The 20,846-nt window shown below is 49.3% G+C and overlaps 1 protein-coding gene across 1 annotated transcript in view; it reads right to left on the reverse strand.

Moving 5' to 3' along the window:
* The window catches only part of PLEKHN1 (pleckstrin homology domain containing N1), a 74,911-nt gene extending 60,137 nt beyond the window's left edge, over window positions 1-14,774 (reverse strand). The window contains exons 1-2 of the mRNA XM_069241119.1: window positions 14,179-14,774; window positions 13,018-13,105 (exon numbers count right to left, since the gene is read on the reverse strand). Coding sequence (XP_069097220.1) covers window positions 13,018-13,105; window positions 14,179-14,258 — 168 coding nt within the window. The 5' untranslated portion in view covers window positions 14,259-14,774. The remainder of the gene's footprint in view (window positions 1-13,017; window positions 13,106-14,178) is intronic.
* Between the last annotated feature and the right edge of the window lie 6,072 nt (window positions 14,775-20,846).

Raw genomic sequence — 20,846 nt, forward strand, 5'->3', positions numbered from 1 at the left:
ATCATTTCCCGTAAAAAGCTACTTTGAAAAGTTACCTGCCATCAGCAAAGGTGAAAAGCTCCACATCACCCATCCCCAAAACCATTGTAGCCGGGCTGTGTGGTCCTGTAGGGCACCATCAGCCTAACCCGTGACACAGTGGAGGATGTGCACGTGCAAAGGGAAGTGCGTAGTCAGAAAATACAGCTGTGCTAAGACGCTGCAGTGTCTCAGATGATCCGGTCAGAGCTGAAGTCAGTCCTCAGTGCACAGTTTCTCATCACATCCAGTATTTTGAAGGTTATTTGGGCTGCAGAAATACTCAGCCTCTGGAGGCCCCGATTTAACAATGGGATGTTATTATTAAGCAGTATTACAACCAAGTACCTTATCACATCCAGATGCTGCTCTCATGCTGTTAAGCAGCATGAGTGAATCGTCTGGATTGGTTGCAGCAGGCTGCCTCCGCGCTCCAAAAGGCAGTGGAGCCCTGTGTCTGCTCTTTTGAATTGCGCATGTCAGGCTGGCCTACCTACATGCGCACTTCAAACTGAAATGGCCACTCCTCATTGCTGCCAATCAGCAGCAGTGGCGCACTGGCCCCACCCCCACACTCCGTTTATCAGAGAGTACAAAAAAAGGTAATAAAATCATTTTATTACGATTTCATTTTTCACTCTTTCTGCAGCAGTGTAGGGGGCAACGCTCCTCCGCTCTTATGGAGGAACCTCCAATGAATTAGAGGTTCCTGAGTTTTGACAGGAGATGGATCGGTCAAGAGTTTCAAAATGTTTTGTTTTTCTAAATTTCAATGAGCATGGCTGTTATGTTGCTAATGTCTCTCGCTTCTCCTGCGATGAGCAGTTTATCTTTTAGATAAATAGAAAGTCAAGGTGAAGGGCTTTGCTGTTGACACGTGATATTGGGTAGTTGATTCTAGCTTCCTTGGGGAAGCCGTGGAAATCCCTGAGATTTGGGGGTGATACTTTAAATCTCCCTGCATCTTTTTCCTGTTGTGCCGTACATTGGGCGATGTCTTGCAGGACAGCTAGCAATGCCTTGCAACCATCTACATGTGAAAAAACCAGAGCTTGAAAGAAGTTCTAAGTACCTGCACTTACTTAATCTAAAAGAAAGCACACCAGCAGTTAGGTGCAGCAGTGCATTTATTTGAATTAAAGAGTAGACAATACTTCTAAGTACCAAACAGGTACTCAGGTATAGTGAAGTACTTGCCCTTCTATATTTCTTTTTGAAGCACTGCCTAGAAAGACAAGTTGGGAGGAAGCTAAGTTAGTAAGTCTGGAGACCTGAGATGCATTGATATGTTTTGGTCTAAGGTGAAGACTAATATTTACCGAAGGGGGCTGTTGTAGAGGAAATACCAAGATCTGAAAGATCTTAAAGCCATTTTTAGATGTGGCCTAAGTATGGCTTTAGCTGCCATTCACATTTTGCATCTGCCCACCACAGCATTCAGCTTGGGTCAATGAGTTAGCCCACTTTAGCTATTAGCTCTTTTGCACTGTGAGTGATGGTGTTTTGCCATTTCACATCTACCTAAAATAAGTGCAGTTAACTTCCGGTTCTAATGAGACAACACTTACCAATGCTTGTTTTCTTTCTATTTGTAATACAGTTTACTACTTCATTCACTCTTGTGTGTTTAAGCTATGCCTTCAGTTTAAAGTAATTCAAAGACAATACAAGTTTTTGTTTGCGCCACTAAAAATCTCACTTTTCTGCGATGTGCATTAAAACTAAAAAGTTCTTCTATACCTGATATTAATAAACATGGCTGCTGGATGCAACTATACTGTTCTACGTTAAATATATGTGATGATTTTTTTTAATTGGCATTTTTTATGTACGTGCCACATGCTTGCAATAAAAAAAAACACTGCACCAGCTTGCTATGGCCAGGCTGGTTGGGTTTTCCAGTGCTTGTTGAACAGGTGGTGACGTTTCTTTGGCGTATAGGAAAAGGAATTATTTTTTGTTGAATTTAGCTTGAGAGACAGAGTTGATCCAATGTATTAGTTTCTCAAAGTAGAAGATATAAGCAACCAGACGGCTTTCCTGTAAACTGATAGAATAATAACTGTGGTTTTGTTCTTGTCTGTGTTTATTCGGTAATAAAACACATTCACTCCCGTGTTTCACGATTCATATGATTCAACATAAAGGTTATGATAACAGAGATCTGTATAGCGCTGTAATTTTATTAGTATGGCTTTTCAGCGCTGTTGGTTGCTTAGTAGCTGGCCTTTAATTTTAGTAGCCTGGCTCATATTTTGCAAGGTATGCTTACTATCCAACCGTTAATGATGAACCTACTACATGAGGCATGGACAGCTCACACCAGAAAGTTTAATTGGCATTTATAGTTGTAAATAGCACACTTGGACAGTAGGGGTCGTAGGGACCCGGGAGATGAAAGGCTGAGGCGGCTCTGTGGGATTCGAACCTGTGACCTGAAAGTCCAACACAGTTAGAACTGGCAGGCTCCCAGCTTTCAGAGATGTCTAACCGACATATTGGAAGAATGCAACAGGTCACAGCATAAGAATGTGGAGAAGGGAAGGGGCTTAGTCCTCCAATAAAAACGGAAAGTTATTTGTGATGGAGAAGCCTTGCTGTGATAAGGCTCTCAACCCCAAGGCCAGAGCCTCCCCCTCAGCTTTTCTCAGAGGCATGTCTCTGTTCACTGACATTTCCTAGATAAGCTCTGTTCTCTGCATGAAAGGGCATCCTTATATCAGGAATGAGTTCCTTGTAGAACGATTGGAATTATGCCGTGTGATAGCTCAGTGGGTTGATGCACCTGCTTTAGAGCTCTGGGCGCAACCTGTAGTTCTCACGTTAGAATCCCACCAGGACTGACCTATACTTTAATATTTCTTTAGACCAATAAACGATTCCAATTGAGTTGTTCATAAAGCAAGATATGGAATTAAGACTGCAAACAAATTGGGTTTAGGATTTTAGAATTTACATCTCACACACACGGATGCTCCTCGTGTGGTCTCGGTGCTCTATATAGGGTCTATGTGTTCCACAGAGAGTCTGTGTGTTTCCCAGACTGCCTTGGTGTCAATGCTATTGTGGCCCTAGGCATCTTATTTGTAGCTCCCAGAGTTCTGTATGTTCCCCTAGACAGTGGTTTGAGCTAGACTCTGGGGTCCACACACACACTGGAATTAGGCTGTGACTGAGGTGTAGCGTCCAGAGGATGTGTGTGTTAGAGAGAGAAATAGGGGGTGAATAAGGGCGAGTCTATGTGTACAAGACCGGATAGGCTCATGTGTTAGGTTGACACAGGGTGTGAAACCCCTATAAGCCTATGTGCACAAGAGAAGAGCTGGTGATACCAACATGCCCAGGCGTTAGTTTATCACACTTGTGTAATCCCCCAGAATGCCTATGTGTAGAATGTCAAAGGAGTAAATTCCGTAGAATTTGAGCATCATCCCATGTCAAGTGTTAGCAGGCAGGCCCAGGAGTCAGGATATTACAGTTTGGAACTTCTAAGGAATGTATTACACAAACATTCTAGTAACAAGGGCCCAGGCCCATGCAAGGTTCTCAGAAAAATGTGTAAATTCGGTGGAATTTGTGTATCACCAAATGCCAAAGGATACCAGACAGGATGAGATGTTTGTTTGTGCCTGAGAGGGCCTGGTGATACCAGACAGGCTCGGGTATTACGTCATCACAGGGGTTGTAAATGCGCGTGCACTCTCTCCAGAGATTAATGTGGAAAACCCTCGGTTGCGCAACGAGACGTCTGCTTTCCCCCTGTGCAGAATGTCTCCATCTTCCACCTCCATCGGTTACGTCACCGCGACATCTTTACTACTGGTTTGTGTAGTGAAAGACGTCTCGTAAGGCAAGAAGAAACGGCGGCTCATGCCACTCACACCTAGGATCATTGCGTTAAAGTCCGCGAGAGAAGTGCGTGGGAGGGCTCGAGGTGCTGCGCGCATGGAGTCAACTCCTTATGTTTACATCCTCACCTTTAGCGACCGTGGTGGAAGAGCGCCTGTAAACTGCTAGCGTACTAGGCTCTGTAGGAAATAGGGGAGCGTCTTGAAAAGGCAGGGTAGTACTTGGGGGAGAACCAGTCGCATGTCAGACGTTTACCTGGCATGGAAATGACTTTGCCCTGGTGTTTCAAAGGCACCACCCCACTGAGAGATCCTACAATCTCCCCAAGGGCCCGACCGACATCCATTTTACAGGCACAACATGTAATTAAGTTGGCACATTACCCCATCCTGGGCTTATCTTGGTGGTTCTCTGCACTTGAACACCTCCTATAGGAAGACACTTCAAATGTTGCCACACCTATCACTTCCAAGGTCTCTTGGCTGAGAGCCCTTGAAGGGGGGGATGTGCTTCTCAGGCACTCGACTTCTAAGGCGGGAACACTTAGTGACTATTATCGTCTGTCATAGAGGCAGCCATTAGCTGCTTCATATTGAAGGGCGTCAAATATTAACATATAATTGTGCTAAAGAGTGAGGGCACCTCTTAGTTAAAGGCGGCCTGCATTGACACCGCCGCGTCACTGCCCCACATACCGAGGCACCTGACCTTAAAGTTACTCTGCTGCAGCTGTTTAATTGAGGCCCAAGGAAAGTGGAGGAACCAGTCCAGGGTGGGACAACAGAAGCAAGATTAAGGCGTTTCACAAGTCTGTGTTCTACCCAAGACTCACCTCGCACATGCCAGATCCTCCACTCCAATCAGGACAACACACCTCAGAAAGCCCAGGCCCTTCATCCCAGATAGGATATCACATCCAATAGAGTATGTATGGATCCCCTCCTCGAGGGGAGAGACTGTATCTCACGTTTTAGAAATCAAGGACCTCTACTTTACGCTGCTATTGCATCTCATTAAGTCTAGCTTGTCTTCTGCTGGCGAGAAGTCACATCCTATATACCACTCAACCAGGACTCCTGTCTTTAGACTACAGCTAAATCTCCCAAAGTCTAGATCGTCTCCACAAGGCAAGAAGTCACATCTCATATACCACACAATCATGACTCTCGTCTTTAGACTGAATCTAAATCTCCCAAAGTCTAGATCGTATCCACAAGGCAAGAGGTTACATCTCATATACCACACAATCACGACTCTAGTCTTTAGACTGAATCTAAATCTTCCAAAGTCTAGATCGTCTCCATGTGGCGAGACGTCACATCTCATATACCACACAATCATGACTTTAGTCCCTAGACTGCAGTGAAATCTCCCAAAGTCTGGATCAACTCCACCTGGCAAAAAATGTCACATCACATATACCACTGAATGATAGCTCAGGGCTTTAGACATCTACTACATATCTCAGAATCTAGATTGTTTTCTCCAGGAGACACCACATCTCATATTCTACACAAACATGGCTCCAGGCGGCTACTCCAGTGAGAAAATGAGAAGTTACATCTCGTATCCAACACAACTATGACGCTAGGCTTTAGACTGCCACTGCATCACTCAGTGTAGATAATCTTAAGACCACTGCTGAATATCCAAAGGCTGAATCGTCTCCTCCAGGCAAGAAGCCACATCTGAGATACCACACAAATATGACTCTCTGCTTTACATTGCCACTGCATCTCTCAGAATCTAGACTGTCTCCTTCTGGTGAGAATAAGATGCAATATTTCATATACCACACAAGCATGATCTCTGTTTTAGACTGCTTCTGCATCTGTCAGAATCTCAACCGTCTCCTGCGGAGGAGATGCCACATCTCACATACCATGACTCCCAGGTTTAGACTGCCACAGCATTTCCCAAAATCGAGATCGTCTTTTTTATGCATGAATTCATATCTCATATACCACACAGCCATGCCTCTCCGCTTTAGATGTCCTCTACATCTCTCAGAATTTAGGTCGCCTTCTTCTAGGGAGAAGCTTGCGAGACGCCACATCTCATATACCTCAAAAACATGACTTTTTGTTTCAGTCCAATGTGCACCTCTCACAATCCTGTTCTCTCCAACAATATGCTACACCTTCCTCATTCCAGAAGCTGTAGTCCTAACATGAGCCTTCATCTGATACTTTGCAGACCTCCTTCTTGCCTAAAATACGACTGTCTCTTCCACATCCCTACATGACTTACAGTGGCACAGGCATATCAAGGAAACATTGTGGTTCTTTCATGGTCACTCTGCCTCCGTTCATACAGACGCCTGTGACCAACATCCACTTCCCCAGGGTGCTCAAGATGTTACTGATGACAAATGGGGGGACTGAAGTCTTACTACTCATGGAAGGAATGAGGGACTGAAGTCTTACTACTTGTAGAAGGATGGAGAGTCTGAAATCTTAATACTTGTAGAGGGATGGAGGATTTGAAATCTCACTACTAGTAGAGGGATGGAGAGACTGAAAACGGTTGTGGAAAGAAGGCGAGCCTGAAGTCCTTCCATTTGTGGGGGATGGAAACACTGAAGTCGGACTACTTGCAGAAGGGTGGAGGGACTGAAGTCTTACTGCTTGTGGAAGCATGATGAGACTAAAGCATTATTATGGATGGAAGGAGGGACTGAAGTCTTACTACTCACAAAAAGAATGAGGAAAGAAGGAGGGAGATTGAAATCTCACTACTTGTAGAGGATGGATGGAGATACTGAAATCTTACTATTTGTGGAAAGATGGAGGGACTGAAGTCTTACAACTTGTTGAGGGATGAGGGGTCAAAAATTCTACTGGTTGTGCAAGGAAGGAGGGACTGAAGTCTTACTACTTGTTGGGGGAGATGGCAAGACTAAAATCTTACTACTTGTGGGGGATGGAAAGACTGACGTCTTACTACTTTGTAGAAGGATGGAGAGACTGAAGTTTTACTACTTGTGGAAGGAATGAGAGACTGAAATCTTACTACTTGTTGGGGGGTGGCAGGACTACATTATTACTATTTGTGGAGGGATGGAAGCCCTAAAGTCTTACTACTTGTAGAGGGATAGAGAGACTGAAATCTTACTACTTGTGGAAGGAAGGAGGACCTGAAGTTTTACTACTTGTGGAAGGATGGAGAAACTGAAGTCTTACTATTTGTGGGAGGATAAGGTGAATGAAGTCTTACTTTACTACTTGTGGAAGGAAGGAGGAAGGGCCTGAAATCTTCCGACTTGTAGAAGGGTGAAGGGATTGGACGTATTCCTACCAGTGGGAGGAAATCTTAGGCATGAGTATAGCGGTGAGAGTCCATTCATAATGCAATTGAATCCAGATAAGCCCCAAGGAAACACAAATTTTAAGAACAAATTCCAAAAGCAGACAGATCCAAATGAAAAGTAGATCCTAAGGTCAGGCAAATCCTGGGAACAGGCAGATCTTAATAACAAGGTATGGCAAGGACGGGAAGATCTTTGGGTGAGGAACACCGTAAGGAAAGGTAAACCACAAGTTAAATCACAAGGAGAGGCAGATTCCAGTTAAAGCAGATTTCAAGTACAGGCAACCCCTAATGACAGGAACATCATAGGAACACACGTATTATGCATGGGCCGAAGTTAGGGAAATACATGAATGAAAACAGGCAGATCTTAGGGAGACATGTAGTAAAAAGAGGCAGATCATAACCCGGGGGAAGACGTGTACTTAAAACAGACAGAAGTTCGGGAAATACACTTTAAGAACGGACAGATCCTAGGGACACACACGTATTGAGAAATGGCAGATCTCTGCCCAGAGACAAACATGTCATATGCACAGACACAGGTCTCATTCCAAACATGCATATGTACGAAAAGAGGCCGTTCCAACCGAGACGCCTATATGTACTATGAAGAGGCAGGTCGTAGCCCAGAAACACACGTGTACGAAGACAGGTAGATTTCCACCCAGGGACGAACAGGTACCAAGAACAGGCAGCTCCCATGACACACACACATACTAACAGGTGGGGGCCCTACCGAGACCTGCCTGAATTACCAAATTACTCAACCAAGGCTTCCCATCCCACCTCCCTCCCTGCGAGAGTGGGATCCCCCCGGAAGAAAGAGATAAGCTGATGACATTCCTGCGAGCCCCCGCCCTGGGGATACACACGTGCTAAGAGGCAGGTCGTGGGCCAGGGACACACATGTACTGAGAGGAGCAGGGGCACACGACGAAGAGAGGCAGGCGCCAGCCCAAGAACACATATGTACTAAAAAGAGGCGGGTCACGGCACAGGGTCACACATGTACAGAAAAGGCATGTGGAAACCCAGGGTCACGCATGTAGTTGGGAGAGGCAGATCCGAGGATACGCATGTACTAAGGAGAATCACACGCTGCGAGCACAATTAAAGCAATGACAACCACATCTTAAAGACAGACACAGCTTGAGGATACACACTTCCAAATAACAGACCGACCCTAAAGACGCACACGTCCAAAGAAGAGACGGTCCAATGAAGACACATATCCAAGGTACAGACAGACCCTGAGACGCACACGTCCAAAGAGACGGTCCAATGAAGACACATATCCAAGGTACAGACAGACCCTGAGACGCACACGTCCAAAGAAGAGACGGGTCAAATGAAGACTTTTATCCAAGGTACAGACAGACCCTGAGGATGTGCACATCCTAAGAAGAGACCGACCCTAAAGACGCACACGTCCAAAGAAGAGACGAGTCCAATGAAGACTCTTATCCAAGGTACAGACAGACCCTGAGGATGTACACATCCTAAGAAGAGACCGACCCTAAAGACGCACACGTCCAAAGAAGAGACGGTCCAATGAAGACACATATCCAAGGTACAGACAGACCCTGAGGATGTACACATCCTAAGAAGAGACCGACCCTAAAGACGCACACGTCCAAAGAAGAGACGGGTCCAATGAAGACTCTTACCCAAGGTACAGACAGACCCTGAGGATGTACACATCCTAAGAAGAGACATATCTAATGTTGTGACACAGCCAAGGGACAGATGGGTCCTATAAAGACACATAATGTAAGAAAAGGCATTCTAGATGCAAAGATAGGAAGATCATAAGGAGAGATGGCCTGCAAAGATGGAGAGACAGTCTTGGGCAGCAGATGTGGGGAGATATGGTCCTCCCACTTCCCACAACCTTGCTGGACAATAGTGATTCAAATAATGAACTGGAACGGTGCTGGGGGGTTCCGGTGCAGCTATCTTGGGCTACCAGTGCTCTGAGCTTGCCGCGAGGCAGCCAGGGTTCCCGTAGACCTAGCCCAATAAGCTGTCAATCTCAAAAGCGGCTCCTCCCCGTTTCCCTCCCCCACCACAAACACAGGATCCTCGTGCCTTGAAGGTTTACAAGCGCATAGTGACGCTCTCTAGGATGTTCGAATGCTGGTTTCTGAGGCTCTTACATCCGGTGTCCCTAGGCGCACAGTCCCTCTCCTGGGACTGTTTTCATGATACACCTAGGCGCACAGTCCCTCTCCTCTGACTCTTATCAGGATATCCCTAGGCGCACAGGCCCTCTCCTGGGACTCTTATCATGATACCCCTAGGCGCACAGTCCCTCTCCTCTGACTCTTATCAGGATACCCCTAGGCGCACAGTCCCTCTTCTCTGACTCTTATCAGGATACACCTAGGCGCACAGTCCCTCTCCTCTGACTCTTATCATGATATCCCTAGGCGCACAGGCCCTCTCCTGGGACTCTTATCATGATACCCCTAGGCGCACAGTCCCTCTTCTCTGACTCTTATCAGGATACACCTAGGCGCACAGTCCCTCTCCTCTGACTCTTATCATGATATCCCTAGGCGCACAGGCCCTCTCCTGGGACTCTTATCATGATACCCCTAGGCGCAAAGTCCCTCTCCTCTGACTCTTATCAGGATACCCCTAGGCGCACAGGCCGTCTCCTGGGACTCTTATCATGATATCCCTAGGCGCAAAGTCCCTCTCCTCTGACTCTTATCAGGGCACACCTAGGCGCACAGTCCCTCTCCTCTGACGCTTATCAGGATATCCCTAGGCGCACAGGCCCTCTCCTGGGACTCTTATCATGATACCCCTGGGTGTAAAGTCCCTCTCCTCTGACTCTTATCAGGATAAACGTAGGCGCACAGTCCCTCTCCTCTGACTCTTATCAGGATATCCCTAGGCGCACAGGCCCTCTCCTGGGACTCTTATCATGATACCCCTAGGTGTAAAGTCCCTCTCCTCTGACTCTTATCATGATACCCCTAGGCACACAGTCTCTCTCCTCTGACTCTTATCAGGATATCCCTAGGCACACAGACACTCTCCTGGGACTATTATCATGATACCCCCAGGCGCACAGTCCCTCTTCTCTGACTCTTATCAGGATACACCTAGGCGCACAGTCCCTCTCCTCTGACTCTTATCAGGATATCCCTAGGCACACAGGCCCTCTCCTGGGACTATTATCATGATACCCCTAGGCGCACAGTCCCTCTTCTCTGACTCTTATCAGGATACCCCTAGGCGCACAGTCCCTCTCTTGGGACTCTTATCATGATAACCTAGGCGCACAGTCCCTCTCCTCTGACTCTTATCAGGGTACCCCTAGGCGCACAGGCCCTCTCCTGGGAGTCTTATCAGGATACCCCTAGTAGCACAGGCCCTCTCCTACTACGCTTATCTATGTGTTCCCCGAGGTGCACAGCACCTGTCATTGGACTCTTATGTCCTTTGGCCCCTGAGTGCAGAGGCCTTCTCCTGGGGCTCCTATCTCATGATGCACCTAGGCGCACAGGGCTTCTACTGGGACTCTTACCTCATAATACCCCAGGGGCTCTCCTATTACATGTGTGCCCCGAGGCGCACCAACTTTGTCATTGAACTCGTATGTCCTTGGGCCCATGGGTGCACAGAGCCTCTCCTGGAACCTTTATCTCCAGGTGCCCTCGGGTGCACAGGCCCTTTCTTGGGACCCTTATCTCCAAGTGCCCCTGGGTGCACAGACCCTCTCCTGGGACTCTTATCTCAGGGTGCCACTATGTGCACAGACCCTCTCCTGGGACATTTATCTATAATCCTGACGCTGCTCAAAGCACTCCCAGGCAACTGTGTTGCTGGGCTTGAGAGAGCCTACTGCGCATGTGTGCTTGGTGGCCCGAGACGGCCAGCCACACATACATGCGCACTGAGGGGGAGTGCTGTGCACCGCCCCTTTCAAAGAAAAGGATAATAAATATAGTTTATTATCCTTTTCCTTTAAAGGTTTTGCAGCTGCCGCTGCTGGCAGAGAGGCAACGCTCCTCCACCATTATGGAAGAGCCGTCCTTGGCACAGACCATCTCCTGAGACTTTTATCTCCATGTGACCCTAGGTGCACAGATGCTTCCCTAATATTTTTACCTCAAAGGGCCCCTAGGTGTACAGGCCTTCTCTTAGGACTCTTATCTGCTGGTGTTCCTAGGTGCACATGACCACTTTTAGGACTTGTAGCTCAAGGTGGTCCTGGGTGCAAAGGCCCTCTCCTAGGACTCCTATCCCAGCCTGCCCATGGGTGCCACGGCCCTCTCCTGAAACCCTTATCTCTGGGTGCCCCTGGTACACAGACCCTCTCCTGGTACTCTTATCTCAGGGTGCCACTATGGGCACAGGTCCTCTCCTGGAACCCTTATCTGAGGGTGCCACTATGTGCACAGGCCCTCTCCTGGGACTCTTATCTTCAAGTATCCCTAGGTGCATAGACGCTCCCTTAAAATGTTTACCTCAAAGGCCCCCTAGGTGTAGATGCCCTCTCTTAGGGCTCTTATCTGCTGGTGTCTCTGGGTGAACACGCCCACTGCTGGGACTTGTATCACAAGGTGGCCTTGAGTGCACAGGCCCTATCCTAAAACTCTTGTCCCAGGTTGGCCCTGGGTGCACAGAGCTACTCCTGGGACTCTTATCTCCAAGTGCCCCTAGGTGCACAGGCGCTTCCCTAAGATTTTTATCACAAAGGGCCCCTAGGTGTACAGGCCCTGTTTTAGGACTATTATTTCCTGGTGTCCCTAGGTCACATGCCCACTTCTAGGACTTGTATCTCAAGGTGGCCTTGGATGAACAGGCCCTATCCTACCCCTGGGTGCACAGAGCTTCTCCTGGGAACCTTATCTCCGGGGGGCCCTGGGCGCACAGACCCTCTCCTGGGACTCTTATCTCAGGGTACCACTATGTGCACAGACCCTCTCCTGGGCCTCTTATCTCAGGGTGCCACTATGTGAACAGATCATCTCCTGAGACTCTTCTCTCCAAGTGTCCCTAGGTGCACAGACGCTCCCCTAATATGTTTACCTCAAAGGCCCCCTAGGTGTACAGACCCTCTCTTAGGACTCCTACCTGCTGGTTCCCTAGGGCGCATGCCCACTCCTAGGACTTGTATCTCAAGGTGGCCGTGGATAAACAGGTCCTATCCTATCCCTGGGTGCACAGAGCTTCTCCTGGGACCCTTAACTCCGGGGGCCCTGGGCGCACAGACCCTCTCCTGGGCCTCTTATCTCAGAGTGACACTAAGTGCATAGGCCATCTCCTGAGACTCTTATCTCCAAGTGCCCCTAGGTGCATAGATGCTCCCCTAATATGTTTACCTCAAAGGACCCCTAGGTGTACAGACCCACTCCTAGGACTCTTATCTCAAGGTGGCTTTGGGTGCACAGGCCCTATCCTAGGACTCTTAACCCAGGCTGCCCCTGGGTGCACAGAGCCTCTCCTGGGAACCTTATCTGCGGGTGCCCATGGGTGCACAGACCCTCTCCTGGGGCCCTTATATCCGGGTGCCCTAGAGTACACTGCCTCTCCTAGGACCACACAGTACCCTACTAGCCCCTTCAAAACACGGTCGGCACTAGTAAAACCACAATGCGCTTCCAATAGCATAATTAGGACGGGCAGGCTTTGATAGAACCCATGCATATGGTCAAAACGCGATACTAAAATATTGAATGATTTAACATTGATACAATCTTTGCCTCGTGATGGCAGAATTTGTGTAGCGTTTCATACTTCGCCGAGGCATGAAACGCTATCCCATTTACAACACCCATTCATCCATACATCCATTTGGCTTCTGCTATCTTAGCAACTCACCTTGGCTGGAATGTACTGCAATATTTTTTCTCCGCTGGTATCCCTTTCTTGTCCGTTTTCGTTCCCAAATAGGTACGTCCATTTCTTGCTGTGAACGGACATAAAAGATTTAGTCAGGCTCGCAAAATCCTATATCCAATCCTTGATTGAAACAGTTACAATGTTGTTGAAACGCCTCTATCCGATCCCTGGAAAACGGGCCAGTCCCTATGCACTGAAATTTGTGCAATGCCTGTCGTCACTTGCCAAAGATCACACTGAGTGTCAACTGGAAGAGAGTTCTCGGCAAAAGACACGCTCTCTGCTCAAACCCCAGAATCTTGCTGACCAGTTGTTCAAACCGGACATAACAAAACTCCTTTAAGTATGAGAAAAAAAAATACCATTAAGAGCACACCTGCTCCACAGAAAAGTGACGAGACTGTCCCATGAAAGTAAAAGCTGCTTTTTTGAGAAGCATCGGTGCTGCCCAACTAAGGTACACCAGCTATGTTGATACTGTTCTGTTAAGGTATAGTATCCCACCCATAAAGTGCCCGCCTTATCCTACTGAAAGGAGCAGCAGCTCCACTAAGAAGTGCCAGTACTGTGCGTTAAAGGGTATACCTTATGAAACTGTCCTTTGAAGGTACAGCAGTGCAGCTGACACGCCAACCCTCTCCACTTGCAAGTGCAGACACCCTCCTAGGTAGTGCCAACAGCATGGCATTAGAAGTTAGCGACCGAAATGAGAAGTGCCGCCCTGTCCTACAGGGGTATAGCAGACCAGCTGAGAAGTGCAGACACTATAGGAAAGGGCTGCCTTGGCAGCACAGCACCCCGTCGAAGTATAGCGGTAGTACTGGTGGGAAGATATAATAAGACCCCAATAAAAGTCCCGATACATCCTTTAAGGGTATAGCAGCATTGCCCAGGAGTACTCGTACTATCGCATTACAAACACAGCAGCGTCGCTGGGAGATACTCAAGCAGTGACAGCGCGGTCCGTTAATCCCATTAAAGGCCACCGGTGTTAGGGGGCAGAGGAAGCGAGTTGGGCGAAGCTGGTGGGGCCAAGGGCGGGCATAGGTGGTGGATGGTCAGGAGTGGGTATGTGGAGTGTAGCGGCAGTAAGGGAGGCCTGGGCAGTACCCGAGGGTTAATGAAGTGGGGTCTACTCACTCTTTGCTCTGCAGGGAGTTCTTCCTGGTGAAGGAGCCCCGCATGTCCCGGGGGCCCTGGGGCACGCACAGGTTCCCCATGCCGGAGCAGAGGCTCCTGCCTCGAATGTTCCGGGGGGCTCCTGTCTCAGACGGGCCGGGGTGGAGGCGCCTGCAGTACTCCCGGGCAGCCCAAGCCTCAGTGCTGATATTGGTGTTGGGACGCCTGTCACAGACTGGTAATACCGGGAGGCTCCTGCCTCAGCCTCGTAATGCCAGGGAGGCTCCCGCCTCCGACCGAGGTTTGGGAGGCTCCCGACCGGTGAGCGTCAACTCTTTTATTTTTCGGGTTGGTGTACTCCAAGCCTTCTTTCTCGCACGCCTATCTCCCGACCTCCTCTCCTGCAGGGAGCCTCCGACCCGTCCGTGCGCCGCTTCCTTCTGACTGGCTGGTGCCCGTGTGCCTCCTAGCAGGAGCTGCGCCCCAGCCCCCGGTGTGTCATGCACACAGACCCTGCCCTCACCGCGCGGCAGGCCCGGCTCCTGCTGGGTGTGTCTGATGAGCAAACACCCTCCGGGCTGGGCCTTATCTCCGCCTGTCTCTCACCAGCCCTGGGTGTCTGAGGGGGGAGCGCGTCTCGGCTTTTCTGAAAAGAAAGAGGAAAAAAGTTTAGAAACACCTCAGACTGGAGCAGAGTTCAGGGAAAAGGTGGGGGGCGGAGGTTTTCCCAGGAAACACGAGACTTCACAAAACAACTCACTAGGCATGCTTGTGGTGACAGCCAAGGAGAGGGGGGACCCGCCGCTTGTCCCTAACACACCCTTGCACCGTGGGGGTTAGAGGGTACACACATCGGAGATGGTGCCTGTGCGTCCAATGACGGACCATTCTAAAAAAGGAGGCGGGCCGGCACCTTCTTTTTTGTAAAATAGTCCTATCTATGTATGAGTTTCTTGGGTATGTGGAAGATGGGCACCCATGTGTAGGCTCTGTGTTGGGCTATCCTTGTTGTGTCCGGAATGTCTGTGTCTGTATTCTTACGTGTGCGGGGGCATATGTTGGTTTGGGTGTACTAAAATCCCGGGCTCTGTGTTCATAGGAGTTACTGGAATGAGTGGAAATGTGAATGTCTGTGTTTGTGTGTTTGTGCACATTACTGGTGCTTGTACGAAATATGTGGTGGTAATTGTCTGTTTGCACGAGTTTGTTTGGTTATGGGTGTGCCCTTGAGATGTAGCTATCACTTGTTTAATTATTTTGCATTCATTTGACGTTTTGTACAGCGCGGGCCTTATCAGGGCAAGGTCAAAGCGCTTTATATTTTGACAAAGTGAGTGAAACTTTGTATGCATTTAAAACAATGTTATCCATCAATATTAACATATATACACTTATAGATATAAATGTCAACTTTATATAGTGAAGAATACAGCGATGCACTTAAGATCTGTGAATGTACGTGCTATTTGTACATCACAGACTTGGTCAAAAGGCAGCAGAGCGCTGTACAGGGCCACGATTGATTGTTCTGTTTCGGGCGACGGAAGAAGAGCTGCTGTGTGTTTTAAAGAGTTAGCTCTGTGTGTAAGTGTGCAGGAGTCACCTCTGTGTCTGTGTGTGGGAGTTACACTTGTGCATGTCGCTGTGTGTGCTTTGGGGGTACCTCTGTGTGTGAGCATGTCTCTCCCTTACCTGGAATGCTTTGCTGGGACTAGATATGTTTATGGAGTAACCTATGTGAGAACTGTTGAGTGGCATGCAGAAGGGCGGGATGGGATCCCCGGTTGTGCCTCGGCAAACTTAGAATTGCACTAAGATGTACTGATGAAACACCACAAGGATGTGAGAAGCAACGAAAATGGACTCTAACTGCTGTCTGGATAGTAAAATGCACTAATTATCAGAGTTCACTGGGCTCATCACCTGAACATGCTGCACCAATGGCAGCTACACCCCTCAATAATAGGTGATGCCAGCTGGTTCCCCGCCTCGTTTATGGTTGGGGTGAGGAGTGTGATGCGAGTGTGACCCGTGGAAAGGGTGAGGGTTTCTGCCATCCTGAGGATTTCATGCTGCAATTTAAACATCAAGGGGCAGAAGAGTTAAAAGTAGACAGAGAGACGAGTCTCTGCACACACCACATCCAGCTGGCCTGCTTGATCGCTGCTTTATGCGCCGGCATACATGAGAAGCATATGTCATGTTGGATAGGTGGAAGGATCCCCCAGGATGAACAGCGAGGCATTTACAAGCAAGGGAGTGGCCTGAAAAATACAACACCCCACGCCTTTGGACCATATTCAAAATAGAGTTGAGTGAGTGATGCACCAAGCCCAGCATTCGTTCTGGAGGCTGCCATTTTTCTTTTCCTACTTCTTCCATCTCGGTTCTCCCTTCCAAGATTTTCTATCTATCTATCTATCTATCTATCTATCTATCTATCTATCTATCTATTCTTCCTTTCTTCTTTGCTTCTTTCTGTCATTTTCTATTCATCCTTCCATCCTTCTCCCAATCTATTCTTTGTCTGTTTACACCTTTATTCTTCCCTCTATCTTTCCCTCCTGAGAACCATCACCTATCCATCCCTATAATTTACAATGTTAAAAGTGGATTAGGGAAAATGTTTAAAGACAATCCTTACGTAACCTGCAGATGTGGTGCTGACAGCAGGACAAAGGGCCATATTTATGGCCAAGTGATGAAGCACAGCAAGTCACTTTGCTGCGCTGCGTCGAAGAGAAAGGACAGGGATGCACCATATATGAAAGCATACAGTGCATTCCTATCAATCAATCAATCAATCAATGACACTTATAAAGCGCGCTACATACCCGTAGGGTCTCAAGGCGCTGGGGGGGGGGGGTGCCGCTACTGCTCGAATAGCCAGGTCTTCAGCTTCTTCCTGAAGGAGAGGTGGTCTTGGGTCAGGCGCAGGTCGGTCGGGAGGGAGTTCCAGTTCTTGGCGGCCAGGTAGGAGAAGGACCTTCCTCCTGTAGTCGCTCTTCGGATGCGGGGGACGGCGGCGAGGGCGTGGTTGGCTGATCGGAGGTGGCGCGTGGGAGCGTAGAAGTTGACTCGGCTGTTGAGGTAGCTCGGGCCTTGGTCGTGTAGGGCTTTGTGTGCGTGGGTGAGGAGGCGGAAGGTGATTCTCTTGTTGACGGGGAGCCAGTGCAGGTCTCTCAGATGTCCGGAGATGTGGCTGGATCGTGGGATGTCGAGGATGAGTCTGGCTGAGGCGTTCTGGATCCGCTGGAGTCTCTTCTGGAGCTTGGCGGTGGTACCGGCGTAGAGGGCGTTACCGTAGTCCAGTCGGCTGGTGACGAGGGCCTGGGTGACGGTCCTCCTGGTCTCGGTGGGGATCCACCAGAAGATCTTCCGAAGTGTGCGTAGGATGTTGAAGCACGCCGAGGAGACGTTGTTGACCTGCCTGGTCATGGAGAGGGAGGAGTCCAGGATGAAGCCCAGGTTGCGTGCATGGTCTGTCGGTTTGGGTGCGGTGCCCAGGGCGGGAGGCCACCAGGAGTCGTCCCAGGCGGAGGGTGAAGAGCCCAGGATGAGAACCTCCGTCTTGTCCGAGTTCAGTTTCAGGCGGCTGGTCGTCATCCACTCGGCTACCTCTTTCATCCCTTCGTGCAGGTTGGCTCTGGCGGCGGCGGGGTCGTTGGTCAGGGAGAGGATCAGCTGGGTGTCGTCGGCGTAGGAGATTATGCTGAGGTTGTGTTTGCGTACGATGGCCGCGAGGGGGCTCATGTAGACGTTGAAGAGGGTGGGGCTCAGAGATGATCCTTGTGGGATGCCGCAGATGACTTCGGAGGCCTCTGACTTGTACGGTGGTAGGCGGACTCTCTGTGTTCTTCCGTCGAGGAAGGAGATGATCCATTCCAGCGCCTTGTCCTTGATTCCGATGTTGCTGAGGCGCCGTACTAGGGTGCGGTGGCAGACCGTGTCGAATGCCGCGGAGAGGTCTAGGAGGATGAGGGCCGCTGTTTCTCCATTGTCCATCAGGGCTCGGATGTCATCGGTGGCGGCGATGAGGGCGGTCTCGGTGCTGTGGTTGGCTCGGAAGCCGGACTGTGAGGGGTCGAGGGATCCGTTCGTCTCGAGGAAGGCGGCCATCTGCTTGTTGACGGTCTTCTCGATGACTTTGGCTGGAAACGGGAGAAGCGAGATGGGGCGGTGATTCTTGAGGTCGGTGGGGTCCGCTGTTGGTTTCTTGAGTAGAGCGCTGAGTTTGGCGTGTTTCCAGCTCTCGGGGAAGATGGTGGTGTCGAAGGATGTGTTGATGATGTCTCGCAGGTGGGGTGCGATGACAGCGTCGGCCTTGTTGAAGTACCTACAGGCCTACCTTTGTCCCGATGCGGGGTGCCGTTTTGGGAGACTAGCACCAACGCAGGCACCGTTGCACCATGTTGCAAGGGTGCCTCCTTTGTAAGGAGGATTGTTTTTGTGCAGGAAGGGGCACCTTCTAGCACAAAACAATCCCCTGATGCATATTCCTTTTACTATGTGTGCTAATAGTCATCCCAGTCTTAATCTGATATAATTTGTGCAGCCATATGATATTAGATCACTGCCTGGTTCATCAATGGGACAGGCATATAATGATTGAAAGGATCTGTGGAAACTTGCAGGCACATGGAGTACACAGATACTGACTATACCAGCTTGAAAAACTAACCGCTCAGTACAAACCAGACAGGCAGGCAAAGGCCAAAAACACCTGCAAAGTAGTCCTGGTCAACAGAGGACTCTTTACAAAGCCCACCTACAGGTTCCAACTGGTCATACCCACTAAGCACTAACATCCTATAATGACCAAAAAAGAAGATTGCACATAAAAAGATGCACATAGATGAAGTAATGAGAAGAAATAAAGATATTTCTCCTAGTTACGCTTTACTTGGAGAGGCGTATGTTTTTGGTGCATTCCCAGGTCTACCACTTCTGGTATATCTGGGAATGCATCAAAATCCATGAGTGTTGCATGGGAACACCCACACAACACCCATGGAAAGCCTCTCTAGGGCAGGGTAACACAAAACAGTGGTTTGCACTGCGTTGCTTTGCTCCAGATTCATGAAGATGGCCTTGTGTGACTTCATAAATCTCAATTTGGGCTTGCGTCGTTCTTGCACTACATTGCGTGGTGCAAGAGCAATGGTGTAGGAAAGTCATTCTTTTTGGCACGGTTACCCCCACTTTTTGCCTGTCTGTCAGTGTGTTTAGACTGTTTTCACTGAGATCCTGCTAACCAGGACCCCAATGATTGTGCTCTCTCCTCCAAAGTCGGTCATCCTGGTACCTTTTTACAACACACAATTGGCACACTGGTGTACCCTTGTAATTCCCTACGATATGGTACTCAGGTACCCAGGACATTGGTACACCAGGGGGACCCCTTATAGGCTGCACCATGTATTATGCCATCCATGGGAGCCTATGCAAACTGTGTCTGTAGGACTGCTGTTGCAGCCTGCATGAAAAGAAAGGTGCATGCACCCTTTCACTGCTGGTCACTGCACCAGGTTACTGTAAGTCAACCCTATGGCAGGCCCTTTCAGCCCGAAGGGCAGGGTGCCGGTCCCTGTGTGTGAGGGCACCCCTGCAAGAGCAGAGGTGCCCCTATGACTTCCAGTTTCATTGCACTGGACTTCGTAAGTGTGGGGAACACATTACACATGTGTACTGGCCACAGGACATTCACTACCTGTGGTCCAGCTACAAAAGTGTAACTCCGAATCCAGGCATGTTTGGTATCAAACATGTCAGAATCATACCCCAATCCCAATGCCAATATTAATGGCATGATTCCATGCACTCTGGGGGCTCCTTAGAGGACCCCCCAGTATTGCTCCTACCAGTCTTCCAGGGTTGGCGGGCAGCTAATTTTTCTGCCACCCCTCAGATAGGGTTCTACCCTCCTGCTGCTCGACCGGCTCAAGCAGGGGAAGGCAGAACAAAGGATTTCCTTTGGGAGAGGGGATGCAAAATCCTCTCCCTTGGAAATAGGTATTACTAGGCTTGAGAGGGGAAGCCTCCCCAAGCCTCTGGTTTGCTTTGAAGGGCACATTTGGTGCCCTCCTTGCATAAACCTGTTTGCTCCAGTCCAGGAACCCCAAGGTCCTGCTCTGCCACAAAACTGGACAAGAAGAGGGGAGTGACCACTCCCCTGTCCATCACCACCCCAGGGGTGGTGCACAGAGCTCCTCCAGGTGGCCACTCGATTCTGACATCTTGGAAACAAGATGTGCAGAGGCCCCTGGGAATATCTGAGTGGCCAGGTCAGGAAAGTGACATCAGTGACCCCCTCCAAAAAGTGGTCGCAGTGCAAAGTGACCAAACCCCCTTTTAGGGCTATTTAGGGACTCCCTTGCAGGTGGGTCCCCAGATTCGGCATGCAAGACTCCACAGGACTCCTCTACATCGATCTCTTCTGCTCCTGGCCACCAGAACCGCAACTTGACACTTCAGTAACCAAACAACACTGCAACTCCTGAGACAACCTCACCTTCCAACATAGTTTCCCCGGCTCCTTCCAGCAACTGCAACATTTCCCCAGCTGTACATCCTCTGGGGTCGGCAAGACTTTAGCTGCACCAAGAAGCAAGAAGGAATCTCCCTTGGAGTGAAGGAGTTACTCCCCTGTATCTGAAGGCGCCAAAGGCAACGACGTCCGACTACGTGGA

Source organism: Pleurodeles waltl, chromosome 6 (assembly GCF_031143425.1).
Source record: "Pleurodeles waltl isolate 20211129_DDA chromosome 6, aPleWal1.hap1.20221129, whole genome shotgun sequence".
Classification (NCBI taxonomy): domain Eukaryota; kingdom Metazoa; phylum Chordata; class Amphibia; order Caudata; family Salamandridae; genus Pleurodeles; species Pleurodeles waltl.